The 18,892-nt window shown below is 39.1% G+C and overlaps 1 protein-coding gene across 1 annotated transcript in view; it reads left to right on the top strand.

The window, feature by feature from the left end:
- PRKCG (protein kinase C gamma) overlaps positions 1-16,107 on the top strand; it is a 4,166,346-nt gene extending 4,150,239 nt beyond the window's left edge. The window contains exon 18 of the mRNA XM_044080462.1: positions 13,883-16,107. Coding sequence (XP_043936397.1) covers positions 13,883-14,068 — 186 coding nt within the window. The 3' untranslated portion in view covers positions 14,069-16,107. The remainder of the gene's footprint in view (positions 1-13,882) is intronic.
- The last annotated feature ends 2,785 nt before the right edge of the window (positions 16,108-18,892 follow it).

The following is an 18,892-nucleotide window of genomic DNA, read 5'->3' as shown; positions in this document are numbered from 1 at the left end:
GGCTACAGAACACCTGGATACATTCATGTTCACAGTTGTGTGTATCCCTACATCATAGCATTCCAAAGGGTGTGGGGGAGTCTGTTAATTGCATAAGGCATCATAGTTGGATTTTACTGTGTAAAAGCCCAATATAACTGCAGTGGACAGCATCCAATAAGTCTATCACAAGAGGATGCTAGATGAAAAAGACTGGATTCAGATTACCAAACTGAGCACAAGTGGTTGCAAATCCTGATAAAAATAAAGATTATATAGCTATGCAGTGAAAAACTAAAGACAAAATGTTAAAGTACTGCAAAGCAAATCCAGTCATGATTAATAGTAAAGACTACTTTGTGCAAACTGCATGTGCACAGCTTAGACACATAATGTAGATTAACAGTAACATAGGCAAAATGCACAAAAAATATTACTAAACTGAATGTTTTAAAAGCAGCATTATATTATAGATTCATAAATTATATATTTGTTTTGCTTTGGTCATTAATAAAAATATAGTATTTTGTATGATTACAAGAAAATTCCATCTGTTTTTAAGCTGCAAAGATGGCAGCCAATGATGAGGAAGCAGGCTTGTAACTGAAATACACAATGAATATATAAAGTAGGGCTATGGGGCATACCTGAAATACACACTGAATATATAAAGTAGGACTATGGTACATACCTACACAGCAGAATTCCAAGTTTCAATTGGCAGATTCATTTGGATCATAAATCCAGGAGTACAATCTGTTCTATATCAGTTATTGTACTGCTAGGTGAGTCACATCATAAAGTAACTCTATAGTCCGGGATGAAGTAAGGGGCAATCCCAAAACACACCCCATACAAAGCATGAATATAACTTACACTGAAGTCATGCAACCTCAGGGTACATTACAGAATTTCATAGAATATCTCTGCTGCTAAAGTGATTTATTTATTTATTTTATTTTATTTTACGTTTGTTGACTGGGCTAGTCTAGCTGGATACATGTCCATTTTCAGTAGAGACCCAGGGAGATAAGCTCCAAAGTTAAGTAAAATTTACATAAAAACAGTAGTTAAAAATACAATACATAAAACAAGTCTACAATAGTTAAAAGTTCAATACTTAAAAAGCATATTTCTATGAATTACTACACATGAGAGGATTAACAATATTTGGATAGAGAAAAGATATAAAAAAAATGAGACATGTTTAAGAAATAAGTATAGAGGCAGAGGAAAGTTTAGAATTGGCATGAGTGTAGGAGAATACAAGGGTCAGAGTTATTGAGACATATGGGGTAGAAAGAAGAAAGAGAATGAAGGAAATAGATGAAAGAAGAAAGAACAAACAAAGCACTAGCTAGTGTACAGGTGACTTCTGAGGAGTTTAGTTACAAAGAGGTCATAGCAGGGAAGATAGGGGTAGAGCAAGGAGAAGGAAAAGGGGGATGAACTATGGTTCAGTCTGGTTTTGAACAGGGACAGAGCCAGAGTAGTTGCTGATGTTCTTTTAGGTGTTTCTTGAAGAGAGATGTTGATGAGTGAGATGTGACTGTAATAGGAAGGTTATTCCAGATTTTGCCCACAATATTGGTAAATAGTGAGTCCCCCGCTTTATTGTTAGATTTGATATTAGAAATTAGTAGCTTGTTTGCAGAGCGAAGTGTTGAAAGATTTTTATATGGGGTGATCAGGTTAGTGAGGATTGGGGTGTTATTTGGGTGATGAAGAATTTTTTGTGTGATCACAAGTTGATTATACAGTAGTTGGTTTTGTAGCTCTGACCATCCTAGTTGTGTGATAGTCAGTGCTTCTGCAGTAGTGCCACATATTTAGTGCTGTGCAACAATGCAGACTAGCCCGATAGTTCAGGCAGCACAGAGCAGGACCTGGTCACTGATGCACACCTGTATCAGTATTAGTTAAAATACCTCGACCTGATGTAGTACTCACAGATAATAGCCATGATTGTACTTCCAAATGTAAATTCTGTTATGAAAACTACTTTTCTAAAGTATCCATCCAGTTGTAATCATGCAAGTATGCACCATAAATTTCAGAACTGCTACGTATTTAAAACGTGTATCAATTTCATCCATAAAAAAATGATATCTGGAAAATATGGTAAAGCAGCTGTATGCTGTTTAATTCCTACCATTTATTTATTGTTTGTTCTTTGGTTAATATATCTGTCATAAAAACACTATATTGCTTAGTAAAATTAAGAGATTGCTAAAAAAAATCTACAAGCATCACTGGAGTTTCTCTTAGGGAGAGATTTCAGCAGTGACATTAAGTGGCCTGTGGTGATGGTTCGGCAGCAACATCTGCTTAATGGGGATTTAACATTGGGAGAGATTACTTAAGCAATGTGAGCTATTAGGTCTGGCAATGTCCTTGGTCCAGACAGCCTTCCAGCAGACTTTTTTACAGGTTTAGGTCTGGAAATTCCCCTGTCATTGTTGGCTTTATACAATGAATATAAGCTGAAGGGTGTCTTGCATGTGTGGATGAGAATTGTACACATAATCACCTTGCTAAAAGAAGTTAAGGACCCTTGAAAGGTAAACAGTTTTGATTAATCTCCCTAATCCCAAGAAATATTAATATCTTATCAAACGTATTGGCAGCTTGCCTGAAAAAGAATTTGAGTGGAATTATAAGTGAGGAGCAGTAGGATTTTATGACCAGCCGACACTGCATCCCTGGGTTATTAAGACTGTTTTATTCTATACAGCAAAAGGCCCAGATTAGCCAAATTCCTATAGCTGCAATGTTTGTGGACTTAAGCATTTGACACCCTACTTTGGGATTTCTTTGGTACATTAAGAAGGTTAAAACTTCATTATCCCTTCAGCTCTTGGTAATGGATGGTATGCTCCCAAATAGTTGCAAAAGTGATCACAAACAATATCATTTCCCTAATCTTTACACAAGAACACAGGAACATAGCAGGTAAGTAATCACAGGGACAATAAGATGCCTAGCCATATTAACCTTTAAGAAGACAAACATAAAAGTTCTTGCCACCCTTTTCATAGGTTCATAGGTAGGTACTAGACTATTGGCCCTAGGCCCTATACAAGCCTAGCCAAAAAGGTACCCTAGCTTTCGCCACCCAAGAAAATTATTTTCCTGTGCCCCTGTTGAGCAGAGCCACAGAGGTGAACCCCAGGGTGAATTTCCTATTTCCCATCCATTCACCAAGATTGTTCTTGAAGAGTGCTAATGAGGAGCTTTATTTGATATAGAAAGGTAGTTTGTTCCAGAGTATGGGAAGTCTCTGGGACAGGAATCTATCTCTACAGCATGTTCTGTTTATTGTGGTGACAAGGTTTAGGTCCCTAGAGTGTGTAGCTCGGAGAAATTGGGATTTCTTTAAGTGGTGTATCTCCAACAGCTCTGTGTTTGACATAGCTTTGTATGCTAGGCAGAGATCGCCTCTGAGTAGGCGATATGCGACAGAGTAAAGCTGGAGTTTTTTGAGACGGCCTGCATAGGCCATCTGTTTGAGGCCAGTAATCCTCTTTGTGAGGTATTTCTGTGGCCTTTCCAGTTGCTGTAGATGTCTTGTGAGGTACATACCAAAAGGCGTATTGTACTCTATAATGGGTCTAATGAGTGACTAGTAGAGGGGAACAATGACCTCTTTTTTCCTGGATGAGAAACCTTTTGTGATGAGGTGTGCCACATCGAAGGATTTCCTGACTACTGTGGCGATGTGATTATCAAAGGAGAGCCAATTGTCCATCTGTGTCCCAAGGTCCCAAGCTCATGGGTACAGCAATTTTACCAAAGGGGATGACAATGCACTTTTTGGAATTGAACTTGAGGTCATGGCTTTGACACCAGGCATCTGTCTCAGTGAGGCCCTTTTGTAGGATGTCCACATCGTTAGGAGTTTCAGTTATGGCTCCTAGTTTGTAGTTATCTGCGAACTTCATTAGCCAAAGACCTTCTATGTTAGCCTGTACTTCAGAAAAGTAGATACCAAACAGGAGAGGATCCAGGACTGAACCCTGTGGTACTCCACTTGTCATTGGTCTGAAGTCGGATTTGGAGTCTGATACTTTCACAGTGTGGGTTTTGTCAGTGAGCCAGTTGGCAAAAAATCTTGCGACATAGGGATTTATACCTAGTTTAGTGAGTTTATCTATAATTCCAAAGTGGGGGATGGTGTCAAAAGCCTTGTCGAGATCTAGATAGGCTGTGTGAACCACCTTACTCTCGTCTATGGCTTTGGTGACTGCTTCAAAGAAGTCAATCAGGTTTAGGAGATATGATCTGCCTTTTACAAACCCGAACTGAGTGGGGTCCAGTGTTTGGAGATTACCAATGTCTTTGTTTATACGTTCCATGATGATACGTTCTATGGCCTTGCAGACCAGGCTTGTTAGGCTAATGGGGCGGTAGTTCCCGGGCTCCGTGGTGGCTCCCCCTTTGTGGAGTGGGATAACTGTTGCTGTGTGCCATTCAGTGGGCACAAAGCCTGAGGTGAGGCTATGATTGAACATGGTGTTTAGGTGGGGTGTCAGTTCCTTCTGTAGTTCATGTAAAATGCAGCCTGGGATGTTGTCATGTCCTATGAATGCTGTAGTCTTGGCTTTGGAGAGTGTGTATTTTACCTGTGCAGCTGTGATTACAGGAACTTTGCATACTTCTGATATAGAGATGGGCCCTTTAGGGGGTGGGGGGTAAAGTTAGCACTGAACCTATCTGCCAGGATGTTGGCAATATCAATTGGTTCTGTATATTTAGTGCCATTGTGCTGTAACTCAGAGTAGATCTGACTGTTGCCATTGAGATTCTTGACATAGCTTTAGAATGCTTTTTGGTTGTCTTTAGAATCAGTTGTGATTTTGTGTTCATAACTAGCTTTGGAGGATTTTATGGGGGATCTCAGCTTCTTACTGAGGCTGAACAGGGAGTTCTTCCAGTTATGGGATTGTACTCTTTTCTGCAACAGTTTCTTTCTTCTGTTGTAGAGTTTGTTTATGGCAGGGGACTACCAGATTGGATTCCTTTTTTTGGAGGATAGCATCTTGGTTCTGTTAGGGATAGCATGATCCATGCACTTGTGTAAGTGCTTATAAAGTGCATTTGTGTAGGATTCAGCAGTTGTACCTCTATTGTCTGTCTGCATAGGTGTCGTGAAGTTTGCCACTTCTGTCTTAAGAAGTGTGAATTTGGCTTTGGAGAAATTTTTTATGGTGGTTTCCCCTAATGGGGGGTAGGGGCAGGATGTGTATGTCTAGGCTGATTAGCTTGTGGTCAGATCTCACCAATGAGGAATTGATCTCTGGTGTGGAACGTTAGTCCCCCATGTTGTAATGACCAGGTCTAGGATATTGCTGCTCCTGTTGGGGGTGTGGATAAGTTGATCCAAGGCATTGGAATTTATGAATTCCAAAAAACGTTAAGCAAAAGAGTTGGTACATGAGTAGTTTTCCCGGTTAATGGTGGGGTAGTTGAAATTGCCCATTATTAGGGCATTGGGTTGTACCCTAATATTTTCCAGTGTATCAAGAAATGAGGAGTGGGAATCCTGGGGCATGGTGGCAAATCTATAGCAAGTTACAATTTGGATTGCGGTCTTGCCCAGAGTTAGTTGCACTTGGATAATCTCGGATGCATTATGCTGAGCAACTAGCCTGGAGGTGTGGATATTCTTAATGAATATGGACACACCTCCACCTTTAGTGTTTCGGTCCAGGTTAGGTGGCGGAAAGGTGTGGTATGAATTATAGCCTGGTAATGCAGTGGTGCTCTCTGAAGCCTTGAACCAGGTCTCTGTCACTGCACAGATGTCGATGTTCTCCATTTTAAGGGGTGCCTCGAGTGAATGCATTTTGAGGGTTAGACTTCTAGCATTGAGTAGCATTACCCTCAGATTTTACTTACTTGCACCTGTTACAGTGGTGAATTTGTCATTTGAACCTTGCCTAAAAAAGGCACTATAGGAGTGGCATGAGCCTTAGCAAGTATCCAGAATCCCAAGGGTGACAGGTGCAGGCCATCTCTGGCAAAGCATCGTGGTCTGTCGATCATGTCATCCCAGGCAGACAGATACTGGATCCCCTTAGAATGACACCAGAAGCTTAGCTAATTGTTGAAGTCAATCATTTTACCCTTGTACTGTGGTATCATTCTGGGTGATGGCAGGATGCTACTCAGGACTAGAGTCATACCTGCCTGGGCTACAAGATCAGAGAGCTCCTCCGTGTCTCTTTTCATGTAGTCCAGGGAGGTATGTCTCAGGTCATTCACATCAACGCAGACAATGACAGAGTCATATTTGTACTTGTTGTGGAGTGACCTGAATGCATGCATTATGTGGCGGATCCTGGCACCCGACAGGCAGCTGACAGTAACTTTCTCTTTGTTTAGCCTGGTGAGTGGAACATCAGTGTGCCTGACTATAGAGTCACCTATGACTAGAGTGTTGGGTACGTTGTTATGCCTTATGGGCTGTGATTGAGTGGCACACTGAGTTTGTGGGCTATGTGTCATTTGGGTTGTGTTGGGGGGTGGAGGTTGCATGCGTTTCTGATTTGGAGGTCTCTGTTGCTTGAGCAGATTTTTAGTGTGAACCTCCATGAATGTAGGTGTGTATTTTGTGTTGCTATGTGTGTGTTTTGGTGGTGTCGATTTTGAGGGACTATGTGATGAGTGTGGTGCGGTGCAAGTGTTTACCTTCTCCTCTTGACTGTCTAGTCCAGTCGTGGGTGAAGTGAGCTTTGCTTCCAGTTTGGCTACATAAGTGCATCTCTCACAGGTTGTAGTGTTGGGTGGTAGGAGGAGAGGATTGTCTGTGTACATGAGGCAATTGCTGCATTGCCCCAAGATGCCCAGATTCATCAGGTAGACAGGAGAAAACACCGGGAGCTGACCCTTAGACATGCCTGGATAGGTGCTTATTTATTAAGTGCTATAAACTGTTTTCCTCTAGACAAGTGAGGAAAGTTGAGTGCTGTAGTAATTTGTAGCTTATTTAGTGCTTACAATGAGTTCTGAACAAGGGCTGAGCTCAAAGAAACAGATTTGAGTGATAAAACTAAAAAACTGGTTAGTTCTAAGGGTAAATTTGAACAGCAGACTTTATGGCGCCGACAATAGTTTAACCCTAGCTAAGCGGCGATGCATAAAATGTATATTTTTTTAATATTACAGTAGCAAATGAGCAAACTGATTTAAACAAAGTAACCAATAAAAAGCTAAAAACTGAGCCCCGTTCCATCAGTCTTTGATCAGACAAGTTCTAACTGCACAGTCCTGCCACTAGGATGCAGGAGAACCTTCTCCAAAAAAAGATGGTCTGGATTAGTGCTCAAGTTATACAAACAAAGCTAGATTCAGCAGGTCTGAATTTAGTCTATGCTACAGCAAACAAGGCATACCGATTTCAGAAAGAAACAATCCAAATAAGCAGGCACAATAAGACTTTAACGAAAAACTCCCAGCTCAGAAGGGCAGAATCTACTCTCTCCTCCCACAAGAGTGCAGACCACACCATCTTAATGTAAAATAACTGGCCCAAAGCCCAGGTGCTTAAACCAGAACTAATACACCTTTAGAATAACAGACACTAAGCCTTCAATCAGCCTTTCAATAAGCCTTTTAATCATTTAATAGTGCTTACCTCCCAAGTTTCATCAAGATGCAAGGCAGATATGCCTCTATTATTTACTATGGTGGTGAAGCCCTGACCTTGATTATTAAACAAAGTCCTTTACATTAGAGACGTTTGCCAAAAGAGGCAGAACAGCTTACTAATACCTGCTATCCAGATGTTTGTACACCATGGTTGTCTCAGCTGCACCATTGTCTTTACAAAGTACTTGCTGTCTTTTGTTAGTTTGGCAAACAACTTTGTCTGCAATTGAACTGGAATAAAATTACCATGTTTCCAGTTAATGTCAAATGTTGGGAAATGAGGACAAGTCAGGTCAAACAGAATTTAAAGTGTGCTAATTTGCATAATTACAAAGGTATTGAGGTCAGCTTTAAGAATATAGGGAATGTGAACCTCAGTGGCATCCTTAAGGAATTTAGAGCTAGAATGTATTTGATGAGACAATTAAAATTCTCCCTTTTGGCTCATAGCACAAAAGTCAAAATGTATATTCTACTCCATATTTTTTCTTGCCCAATGCATTCTGGGCCTTTCCGAAAAGCAATCACCACATAAATTGCAATCACTGATTCAAACTGTTATCTGGGAGAAGAAGCATCTCAGGCTATCCAGGAAAAAATCATGTCACATAAAAAATTTGGTGGACCACATCTCCCAGAGTTGGCTCATTATGCATTGGCATTAGATCTGATACATTTAGTGATGACTAATACCAAACTTCTACTTATTTATGTCCTCTCTGAACTAGTGTTAATTCCACTACAACACAACACACTAACCCCCAGAAAGAGAGAAGGAAAGTCTGGGTCCCTGGAGGCCAAGAAGTATGTTTACTGAAATGGTTAAAGAGAAAGGGAATTTTAGATCAGAAACTTACCAAATGGCAAAATATATGGATGGATGAACAAGTGTTTGTTGGGGAAGGCCCATATGGCAGGAGGAAGCGATACAAGGGGATGCACTTTTCTGGGGATATTTCTTTTCCATTTATAAGAATGAGCATTTATCTCTACTCCAGTATACATTGTTTGGTTAAAACACCAAGCAATCATAGTGGAAATACTTGCAACTAACCAGTACTAGCAGAACACTTAGTAATTTGGAGGCAGTATACTCTAGCTGGGAGAACACGTAGGACACTCGGATAAAGCCCAAATCCCACTGGCTTTAATGTACAGCTCAGTAATAGATACATCCTATTGTTTTGTTTTGATTTTTAAACAACAAACATCTTTATTAGATTATCACTGACTCTGCCAAATTGCAGTGGTCATCCATTTAACAGATCCAGACAGATAGGAATATTTGGGGCTCTCCATTATAGAAGTCATCCTGAGAGCCTGAAATTCATCCCTTACAATTTATCTTTTTGAAATAAATACATTTTTGGTATATCACTCCAGCCCAATTACAATTAAATGGTAAAGGAGATAGTATATGCTGGTGCTGTAAGGCTAAGCAGGCTGATTATCTACATATATTATGTTACTGCATCTCTTGGATGACCATATGGTCTATGGCATATGAAGCAGCGATCTATGCCCTGTGTAGGGAGGTGATGGACAAGGGAGTTTAGATACAAGGCTTGATGATGCAGTTGGGTGCCTTGTCTTCCAGCAAGAGGAAATGGATTTTACAAGTGAAACTGTTAGAACTGCAAATTATATTCCAATGGTCAAAATGTATTTCTGAAGACATTGGACCACTGTTAAATTGTTATAGTAATAAGTTATTTATAGCTATAAAATCCAATTTGAACTTTAATTATATAAGTGATTGGTGAAATGTATTCTTATATGCTTGGGATAACATAATCTAGTAGTATATAGTTATGACGGATGGATTTTTTTTAGGTTCAACAGTTTTGTACATTGCACTTTGCTGAATTTGTACATCAATGAAGTTCTCTGATGATTCAAAAAAGTCAACATAGGTGCAGTACTGCAATATCATTTTTAATTCATACAATACAATGGTTAAACATCTTTCAATCAACATTAGAAAACTACTTGATCTGAATATTAAAATTAAAGTTTTAAATGTATATGAAGAAGGCACTTTGGACAGAAAATGGTTCCAGTTGTATTAGATTTTTACATTTTTAAACATAAGTACTGTAAGTAATTTAACCCATTCATATCTATAGTGCTAAGTATTATTTTTCCCTGCTGAGCTTGTTGTGTGAGTTGCATTGTACCATTCAAGCCTAACTTACTTGAAAGATAGTTCATGCATAGAGCTATTATTTCAGTGTCACTTAATTGCGGAAATGAATTTAAGATGTTTTAGTACTGCAATTAAGCAAGTAAAATAAGAGAAAATGACTTTAAATAAGCAAGTAGATCAAAAAAAGTTGCCCTAATTCAGTTTAAAAAAATTCACTCCGTTTAAAAGATTTTCTTACATTTAAATTTCCTTTAACTCTGAGCTCTAGGCTACTGCTGTCCAGGCTGCTGACAGTCGGGAATGTGGCAGCTCTTTAACTGGTTGTTGGTAGCAGGTGTTAATGAGTTAACAAGTAAAATGGTGACCAGAACACTTGAAATTGCTGTTCAGTATGAGTTGTGTTAAAGTGGCATCTATATATACACAGTAAAAATTCCTACACTGATAGATTTTTGCAAGATGTGTAAGACACCATACCTCTCTACTATACCTCATTATGAGGAATAGTTCCTCAGTTTGAGTATTTTTATTTAGTGCTCTACCACGTTGTACACTGAAAGGATCAGTGATACATGCATTGCTATCATTTCTAGTTATTATTTCAAATGTGATAATTGGATTGGTACATCGGCCCCAATGACCATTTACAGGCATGAGCTGGGTCAAACATGCATTAATCAAACAGTGGGTATAATAATGGCCACCATGAATATACTTAAGCAATGCAATTAAACTGAATATGGAATAAAGAGTATACCTTTTAAAGACATCAGCTATATTTACAGGTATAAGTTCCATACAAGGGAGTATACAGAGGAATGGATCCTAAAATAAAAATGGGTAGTCAACAAATGGAGGTAAGGGGCAGAAGTGAAAGATGAAGGAAAGGAAATAAAACATTAAGCACAACTGAAGCCATTTAAATACCTACAGTAATGTGAGGAAGAAAAGGGAAGGGCTGCGGAGTATGAAACTGAAGGAGAGTAGAAAAACAGTGAATACCAATGGAGATAACACTAAACCAACAAAACCTTTTGTACGCAAGAAGGGACTGATTTAGCTATGCTGAGAAATTCCTAGTTGAAGTAATTAATGAGCATTCCACAGTCTTCTCATTTCTTCAACATTCTTAGAGGGAATGTTGTACTTTTTGGAGATGCTAGGAGCTATAAAATGGAAAAGTTGGGATTCACATAGTAATAGTATGTGACATCAGTGTAGCATTCAAGACAAAGCTAACCTTTAAAAATGCCTTAAAGCTGCTTACATGATGCAGAAAGCAGCAGGGACAATATGATTAGCTATAGTTATACCGCATGTAAAAGTCACTTTAAAGCCCTCAGTGCCACAGACAATTTGGGAAAATGTTCTCTTTCTGCTTTCATCATATTGTTCACTAGAAAGTTAGCATGTTTATTAAGGCCAGCCACTTCATGAAGACTGTTAAAAGAAAATGTCTTTTTGGTTTCAGTAAATTGCCTACTCTAGCCTCTTTCGTACAGTAATTGCTGGAAAAAGGTTTCCATTTCTTTCCGGCACAGTGTTCCTTATATACTCATTATGTAAAATTACAGCTGTCTTTATTTGTTGTACAGACAAGTGTCCCAGGGATCTTCTTCTTCATATTCTCTGGGTTACATAACTGAGGTTCCAGAATCAAAGGTTATGTGCAGAGTCATATACTCCATGGTAAATGCCTGGTTACCTATAATTATGCATGCTACTAACTACATTTTTATTCACTCACACAATCTGTGTAGATAGATATATAGATATTTATATTTTCACAGCTTCAGAATCATTCCTAGTGTGAAGCTTGTAAACTCTATGAAAATACCTTAGTTCTTTATCTCAGAAACACATTTTGCAGTTTAAACTGCATAACATGTTGCTTCAGTGATGTACTTTCTTTATTGTTGGTACCGTTTGTAAAGGGAACTGCATCCCTCTCATTCCCCTCAAAAATAACTAATATAACTTAATTGAAGTACAAATGCATTGCCAGTTTTTATAATGGCGGGTGCTGGCCACCATAGATATGCCTAACCAATACATTTATTGTTATTTTAAGCTGTGCATTGTGTGTGTGCATGTGTGTGTGCGTGTGTGTGTGTGTGTGTGTGTGTGTGTGTGTGTGTGTGTGTGTGTGTGTGTGTGTGTGTGTGTGTGTGTGTGTGTGTGCACAAGCATGTTTGTGTGCATACATGCCTGTGTGTCTGTATGTGCATGCATGTCAGGGGTTAAGGCATGGTCAATTACTTAATGAGTCTCTAGTTACTTTACCCGCACATCTGTATACTGTTTCCTGGGAAATGCGTCTCCTGCAGTACTTGAAGCCATCGTAATGCACTGCTGCCATTACATTCTGAAAACTCATGTGAAATATTAAGTCTAGTGCTCTTTGTCATCAGTCTTGCTTGTGGATTGTGTGAAACAACAGTATATTTTTTTCTCCAACATGAAAGTGACATAAGAGCATAACAATTACACAAATGACCAAGTGAATGATACCTAGCCCTACACAGAGCATTTGTAAAAATAACTACTACTCCAACCTTGTATTTGTCTAGCCAGTCACATAGTCCATGTGTTGCAGTAGGCAAGTAAAAAAAGCTGCCCTTGAAGCTGCTGGTAACTGTTGAAATGAAAACAGAGGGCAACCCCATTGCTGGACAGGTGTTCATTCCGGCATGAAAATGAGGCAAAAGGAAAGCACCCAAAGGTACTCTGTGGAGGCTAAATCATCACTACTCATATGATAACATAATTGTAGGACTTGTAATCTGTGTGACATTACAAATGACAATCTGAATGTTTCAGCTTCTCCAGAGTGACATTGGCCTGCTTCTTTCTGCTTCATTCAAGGTGAGCAACACACATAAAAACAAAAAAATGAAAAACAAAATTACCCCCACCCAGCCTATTGGTTCAACCAATCACAGAGCCTGATTGCTGCCAACAGTGAAATAACAAAGATGTTCATCAAGCTATTGCATTTCTGAACAGAAATGGAAAAGGAAAATGACTGTCTCTCTGATTAGTTGCCCATTCCAAGATTTAAAAAAATGAAGCAGAAAGAAGCAGGCCAACGTCACTCTGGAGAAGCTGAAACATTCAGATTGTCATTTGTAATGTCATCAAATATAACCTTTTCAGTCTGTCTTTTAGATAATAAAGTGACTGGCACTATTAAAAATTTTCACCACCCCAAACCATATTAATTCAGCCAGTCACAGAGCCCAAGTACTGTCTGCAGGCCAGTAACAAAGTTGTCCCCTCAAGAAACTGGTGAAAGTACATAAATAAAAAATATATAATACAGTCACAACACTGAGCCTATGATTTATTCCTCATGAAATCAAGGCAGAAAGAAACAAGGGAGGCTTTGATTGTGATGACATTAAATATAGCCCTTGTAATCTTTCTCATAATTAAGAAGGTGAATGATACACTTAAAATGGCAGTCACTGCATCCCATATTAGTCTAGCCAATCACAGATTCCACATCTTGCCAGCAGAAGCTGATGCAGAAAGGGGAAGAGAAGGCAACTGCTTCCCTCAGCCAATCTGTATTCCAGCAAGGACATGAGGCAAAAGGAAACAGACAAAAGTCACTCTAGGTAAGGTGGATAATTAAGGGAGACATTCTGTTATGATGGCAAAAAGCATTATCCTTCTAATCGCTCACTGTGATCACATAAATTCTTGGTTGATGGTTCATTAAATGTTTTTCTTAAAAACTGTGAATGTATTTCTTGTAAATATTACTCATTTGCATTATATGGCTGTTTCTAGTAAAAATGTTGAGAACTGTTTAGTTGTTGGTTTTGTAATCCAGGTATATGGCATGAACAATTTAATTCCACTGCATTCCACTAGCCAGTAAATCAAAACAAATATGCATTATTTGTTATTCAGAGATATCAAAATACGATATTACTTTCCAGTGTAGGGTAACAAATAATTAATTTATGACAAAATTAGATCCGCAACCAATTCCTTTCAAATCAAAAGAAGAATGAATATGTACAATATTACACTAAAAAAAAGCAAAACTAAAACCTGCATCTGCCGTTTGTTAATTTTTCTTTATTCTGCTTTTCACAGTGTGGAAAGAACGGAGAGAACTTCGACAAATTTTTCACCCGAGCTCCTCCAGTGTTAACTCCACCAGACCAACTTGTGCTCGCTACCATAGACCAGAATGAATTCCGAGGATTTTCTTTCGTTAATGAAGAATTTGTCCATCCAAACCAGCACAGTGCAGCTATTGCCCCAGTTTCTATGGTTTAGTGCAAGAAATTCCAACTGAAGATATAATGAAAGAAAAACAGTATATTATTAAAACACCAGTAAGGAAAGAAGAAAGGGAAAGACACAGACATTTTTGGCTGAATTTTATCTCTGTCTTTTGAGCTGCCTGAAGTGCTCATACCTATCCTGTGTTTTGAGGGTGTGAGACATGCTTTATATTTACTTACCTGGTACCTGTGGCTCGTGTATCTCCCATTTCATTTTAATTATAATAGGCCTGTGGCCTACAGAAAGCATGGTTTAAACTTTTTATATTGCACCACTGACTGATATTGTCATGCATTTTAATATGAATCATATTGCATCTCTGTGACTGGAGAAAACAGACTGTATTTCTACAGTGTTTACTGTGTGGAACAGCGGCATGTTTTATTTCGAATCATACTAATGCACTAAACTTATGAGACGATAGTGAATCTGTGTACTGAACATGCAATGTGCTCATAAGGACAAGGCATAATAACATGCATAGTGCATTTGTAGGTCCCTAGGATATTGTTTTCCATTAATAAGGCATGCTTGTAAACCCATTTTTACTACTAGCTATGTACAGGTGTGCACTGTGAGAGGTTAGAGCTGCTGTTCAAACATTTTTGCTTTTTTATGATTCATGTTAATTGGGTGAGCCTCACCTTGACTTACCTTCATTACACAAAAACATGCATTATTCGCATTTAGGAAAATAAGCCAATGTTCTAAATAGCCTCAGTGAAAATATTTATCATGTGGACAAGCATGCCTTCTCTACTTACATGCACCTCATTGTATCCATGTGCAAGATGTGAACAATCACATTATAGATGTCAACGTTGCATTTTGGCAACTCTTATAATTAAGTGGCAAACAGCTTCCCCACACATTTTCAAGGGGAGAGCTTCCCCACACATTTTCAAGGAGAGATTCCTTGAGCTTCAAAAGCTCATAGAATAAAATGAATGACATAAGGCTGAATGCTTTTCTCCATAGGAAATCTTTGCCTGAGTAATTTCTAATTGTGTACTAGTAATGATTAACTTTCTAGGGAGATAGCTCCCTTCTTTGGGTTGGTGCAACCTCAAAGTTGGTATATATAAGTTTGGTGGGAGGGGCTTGCCTCCCCCTGTAAAACAAAACAAGAAAAAATAAATTTTCACCTTTGTAGCTTTCAGGCATTTTTTCATTCTGTTGATGCATCAGCTTTCAGAAAGTTAGCTTTTTATAGTAAAACAGAGTAAACAGAATTACACATTTATAATGAAAACTGATACAATTATAGCTACTCAGGCATGAAAAGGTATAGTCATAAATTATCCCTTGTATGACACTTGGAAGGTAATGGTGTTCTCTTATATAAACATAGGTAAGTATCTACATTCAGTAATTTGTAATTCCTTATTACTGGAATATCAGCATCTTAGAGATAAGTTCATAGGTTCATAAGTATATACTAGACTAATTACCACCAGGGTCTTTATAAGCTTAGCCATGAACCCAACCCAGTTGTGTCCCTGTGTACCATGAGCATTTACTGGAAGGGGGTATGTAAGTTAGGACATTTCTAGAGGTAATGTGAAAGGGGATATATTAGTTTAGGCATTATTTTCTGTCTCTGTCATTGATAAGGGGGCTAAATCCGTTGTGAATTTCCAGTTTCCCGTCCATTGGTGATGGTTAGGCTTAAATAGGAATGGACTCTGTTTCAGATGGATGGGAAGCCTGTTCCAGAACATGGGGATCTTCTGAGGTACATATCTGTCACACTGACATATCCTATTTATATCACAATAATTTAAATCCTCAAATCTAGTGGTTCTGATATTATTCATTTTGCAGACACTCAAAAGGTCCGTCAGAGCTGGATCCAAGGATGTCCTGTATGCCAGGTATAGATTGCCTCTCAGTAACCTTTAGGAGACCAAGTATAGAGATAGGGCTTTAAGGAGATACATATAGGACAATTAGTTTATACTCTGGACTTTCCTGGTAAGGAACCTTTGTGAGTGTTCCATCTGTTGCATATGTTTGGTCAGGAATATGCCGAAGGGGATATTATACTCAATGATGGGTCTGATAAAGGCCAAATAAATTGGCACTATGACTTCCTTGGACCTGAATGCAATGCCTTTATAAGTAGGGCAACACAGAATGATTTTTTTACCACCTTGGCCACATGTTGGTCAAAGGCCAGATTTATAAGATGAGTACTGCCTGAGGAATTATTATACTTTTAATCAGCTTTCAAAAGTATGTGTTATTGGTTACAGATGAACAATGAAATAATTATCAGTTTGTTTACAGAACAGTAGATAATTTAGTTATTTGCCTCACTGTTAGTATGTTAGCCAAGCAGTAGATAAACATCTACATATTGCTATCACAAGGTTGAAGTCGACAATCCTGAAATGCATAATCCCTGTAACATGATACAGAAAACCAAAATGCTGAAGACTACAATGTCGAACTTTTGGACTCCTCCACAGGACTCATGTTAGCACCTGTTTCTGGGTTTACAGTGGTAGGAATATTCAGTATTCACGATTTTTAGACACTGTGGTCTTTAGCATTTTGGTCTTCTATATAATATTAATGGGTTAATGCATTCCAGGATTGTGGACTTCAGTCTTGTGATAGAAAACCATGTGTGTGTGTGTGTGTGTGCGTGTGTGTGTGTGTGTGTGTGTGTGTGTGTGTGTGTGTGTGTGTGTGTGTGTGTGTGTGTGTGTGTGTGTGTGTGTGTGTGTGTGTGTGTGGCTGTATGCAGGTGCAAGTGTGTGCATGTGTGTGCAAATGCACATGGTATACATATATGGAAAGATGTGTGTATTCAAATGCACATCAGTATATATGCATGGAAAGATAGATATCCCTCTGGAAAGGTAGCTATCCCTCTAAGTAATATGTATAATGTCTGAATCAGACCAAGATGTCCTAGGTAATATTTTAAATTATGTTCAGAACGTCCTACAGCAAACGATAAAGTTAAAGTACTGCATTTAATTGCAAAAGAAACATAATGTACAAAAGGTACCCAGAAGATAAAACATCATTTGCCACACTCTGATTGTGCATCAGATGTCTACATTTATCAAGCATGAGTGCTTTCAACTCTCAAATGCCCTCTTTAATGATTCCACAAAATAAGGAAAAATGATTGACTTCAGCAATTGGCTAAGCTTCTGGTGTCATTCAAAGGGGATCCAGTATCTGTCTGTCTGGGACGACATGATCGAAAGACCACAATGCTTTGCCAGAGATGGTCTGCACCTGTCACCTCTGGGATTCAGGAACTGGCTAAGGATCTTGCCACCCCTATAGTGCCTTTTTTAGGCAAAGTTCAAAGGACAAAACCACCACCGTAACAGGTACAAGCATGCAAATTCTGAAGATAATGCTACTCAATGCTAGAAGTCTAAACCTCAAAATGCACTCTCTCGAGGCACTCCTAAAAATGAAGAACATCGATATCTGTGCAGTAACTGAGACCTGGTTCAAGGCTCCAGAAAGCACCCCTGTAATACCAGGCTACAGCTCTTACAACACTTTTCGGCCACCAAACCAGGACCGAAACACTAAAGGTGGAGGAGTGTCCATATTCACCAACGATATTCATACCACCAGGCTAGCTGCCCAACACAATGTATCTGAAATTCTCCAGGTGCAACTAACACTAGGTAAGACTGCAATCCAAATTGTAGCTTGCTATAGATCCCCTGCCATGCCCCAAGATTCTCACTACACCTTTCTAAACATACTGGAAAATATTAAGATACAACCAAACACCCTAATACTGGGCAATTTCAACTACCCTGCCATTAACTGGGAAAACTACTCATGTGCCACCACCTTTGCCTAACGGTTCTTGGAATTCATAAATTCCAACACCCTGGATCAACTAATCCATAGTCTCACCAGGGGCTCCAATATCTTAGACCTGGTCATTACCAACATGGGAAATTGATGCTCCACACCTATGATCACCCCCTCGTTGGTCAGGTTTGACCATAAGCTAATCACCCTTAACATCCACATCCCAACCCCACCCCCCAGTAAGGAAACCTCCATAAAAAACTTCTCCAAAGCCAACTTCATGCTACTGAAGTCAGAAGTGACAAACTTCATGACACCCATGCAGACGGGAACTAAAAGTTTGACTGCTGAATCCTCCACTTAGGCACTGTATGAGCACATCCACTCATGCATGAATCGTGCCATCCCAAATAGAACCAAGATGCTCTCCTCCAAAAAAGGAAGCCAATCTGGTGCTCCCCTGCCATAAACAAACTTTACAACAAAAGGAAGAAACTGTTGCAGAAAAGAAGAAAATCCCAGGATGCAAAAAACTCTCTTACCAGCCTCAGTAAGAAGCTGAGATCCCTCATAAAATCCTCTAAAGCTAGTTATGAAAATAAAATTGCCAAAGATTCCAAAGACAACCACAAGGCATTCTATAAATATGTCAAGAATCTAAATGGCAATGCTCAGATCTGCTCTGAGCTACAACAGAATGCCATTAAATATACTGATCCCAAGGATATTGCCAATATTCTAGCAGATCGATTCAGTGCCAACTTCATCCCCCTCTCACCTCCTAAATGGCTCATCTCAATACTGGAAGATTGCCACATTCTGGTAATAACAGTCACACAGGTAAAAAACGCACTCTCCAAAGCTACAAATACAGCATCCATGGGACCAGATGACATCCCGGGCTGTGTATTACATGAACTACAAAATGAACTGGCACCTCACCTAAATGTCATGTTTAATCATAGCCTCACCTCAGGCTTCGTGCCCACTGAGTGGCGCACAGCTACAGTTATTGCA

The sequence above is a fragment of the Protopterus annectens genome, chromosome 1.part1, assembly GCF_019279795.1.
Source record: "Protopterus annectens isolate FY-2018-M chromosome 1.part1, PAN1.0, whole genome shotgun sequence".
In the NCBI taxonomy this organism is placed as follows: domain Eukaryota; kingdom Metazoa; phylum Chordata; order Ceratodontiformes; family Protopteridae; genus Protopterus; species Protopterus annectens.
This window is presented reverse-complemented; position numbering and strand designations above follow the sequence as displayed.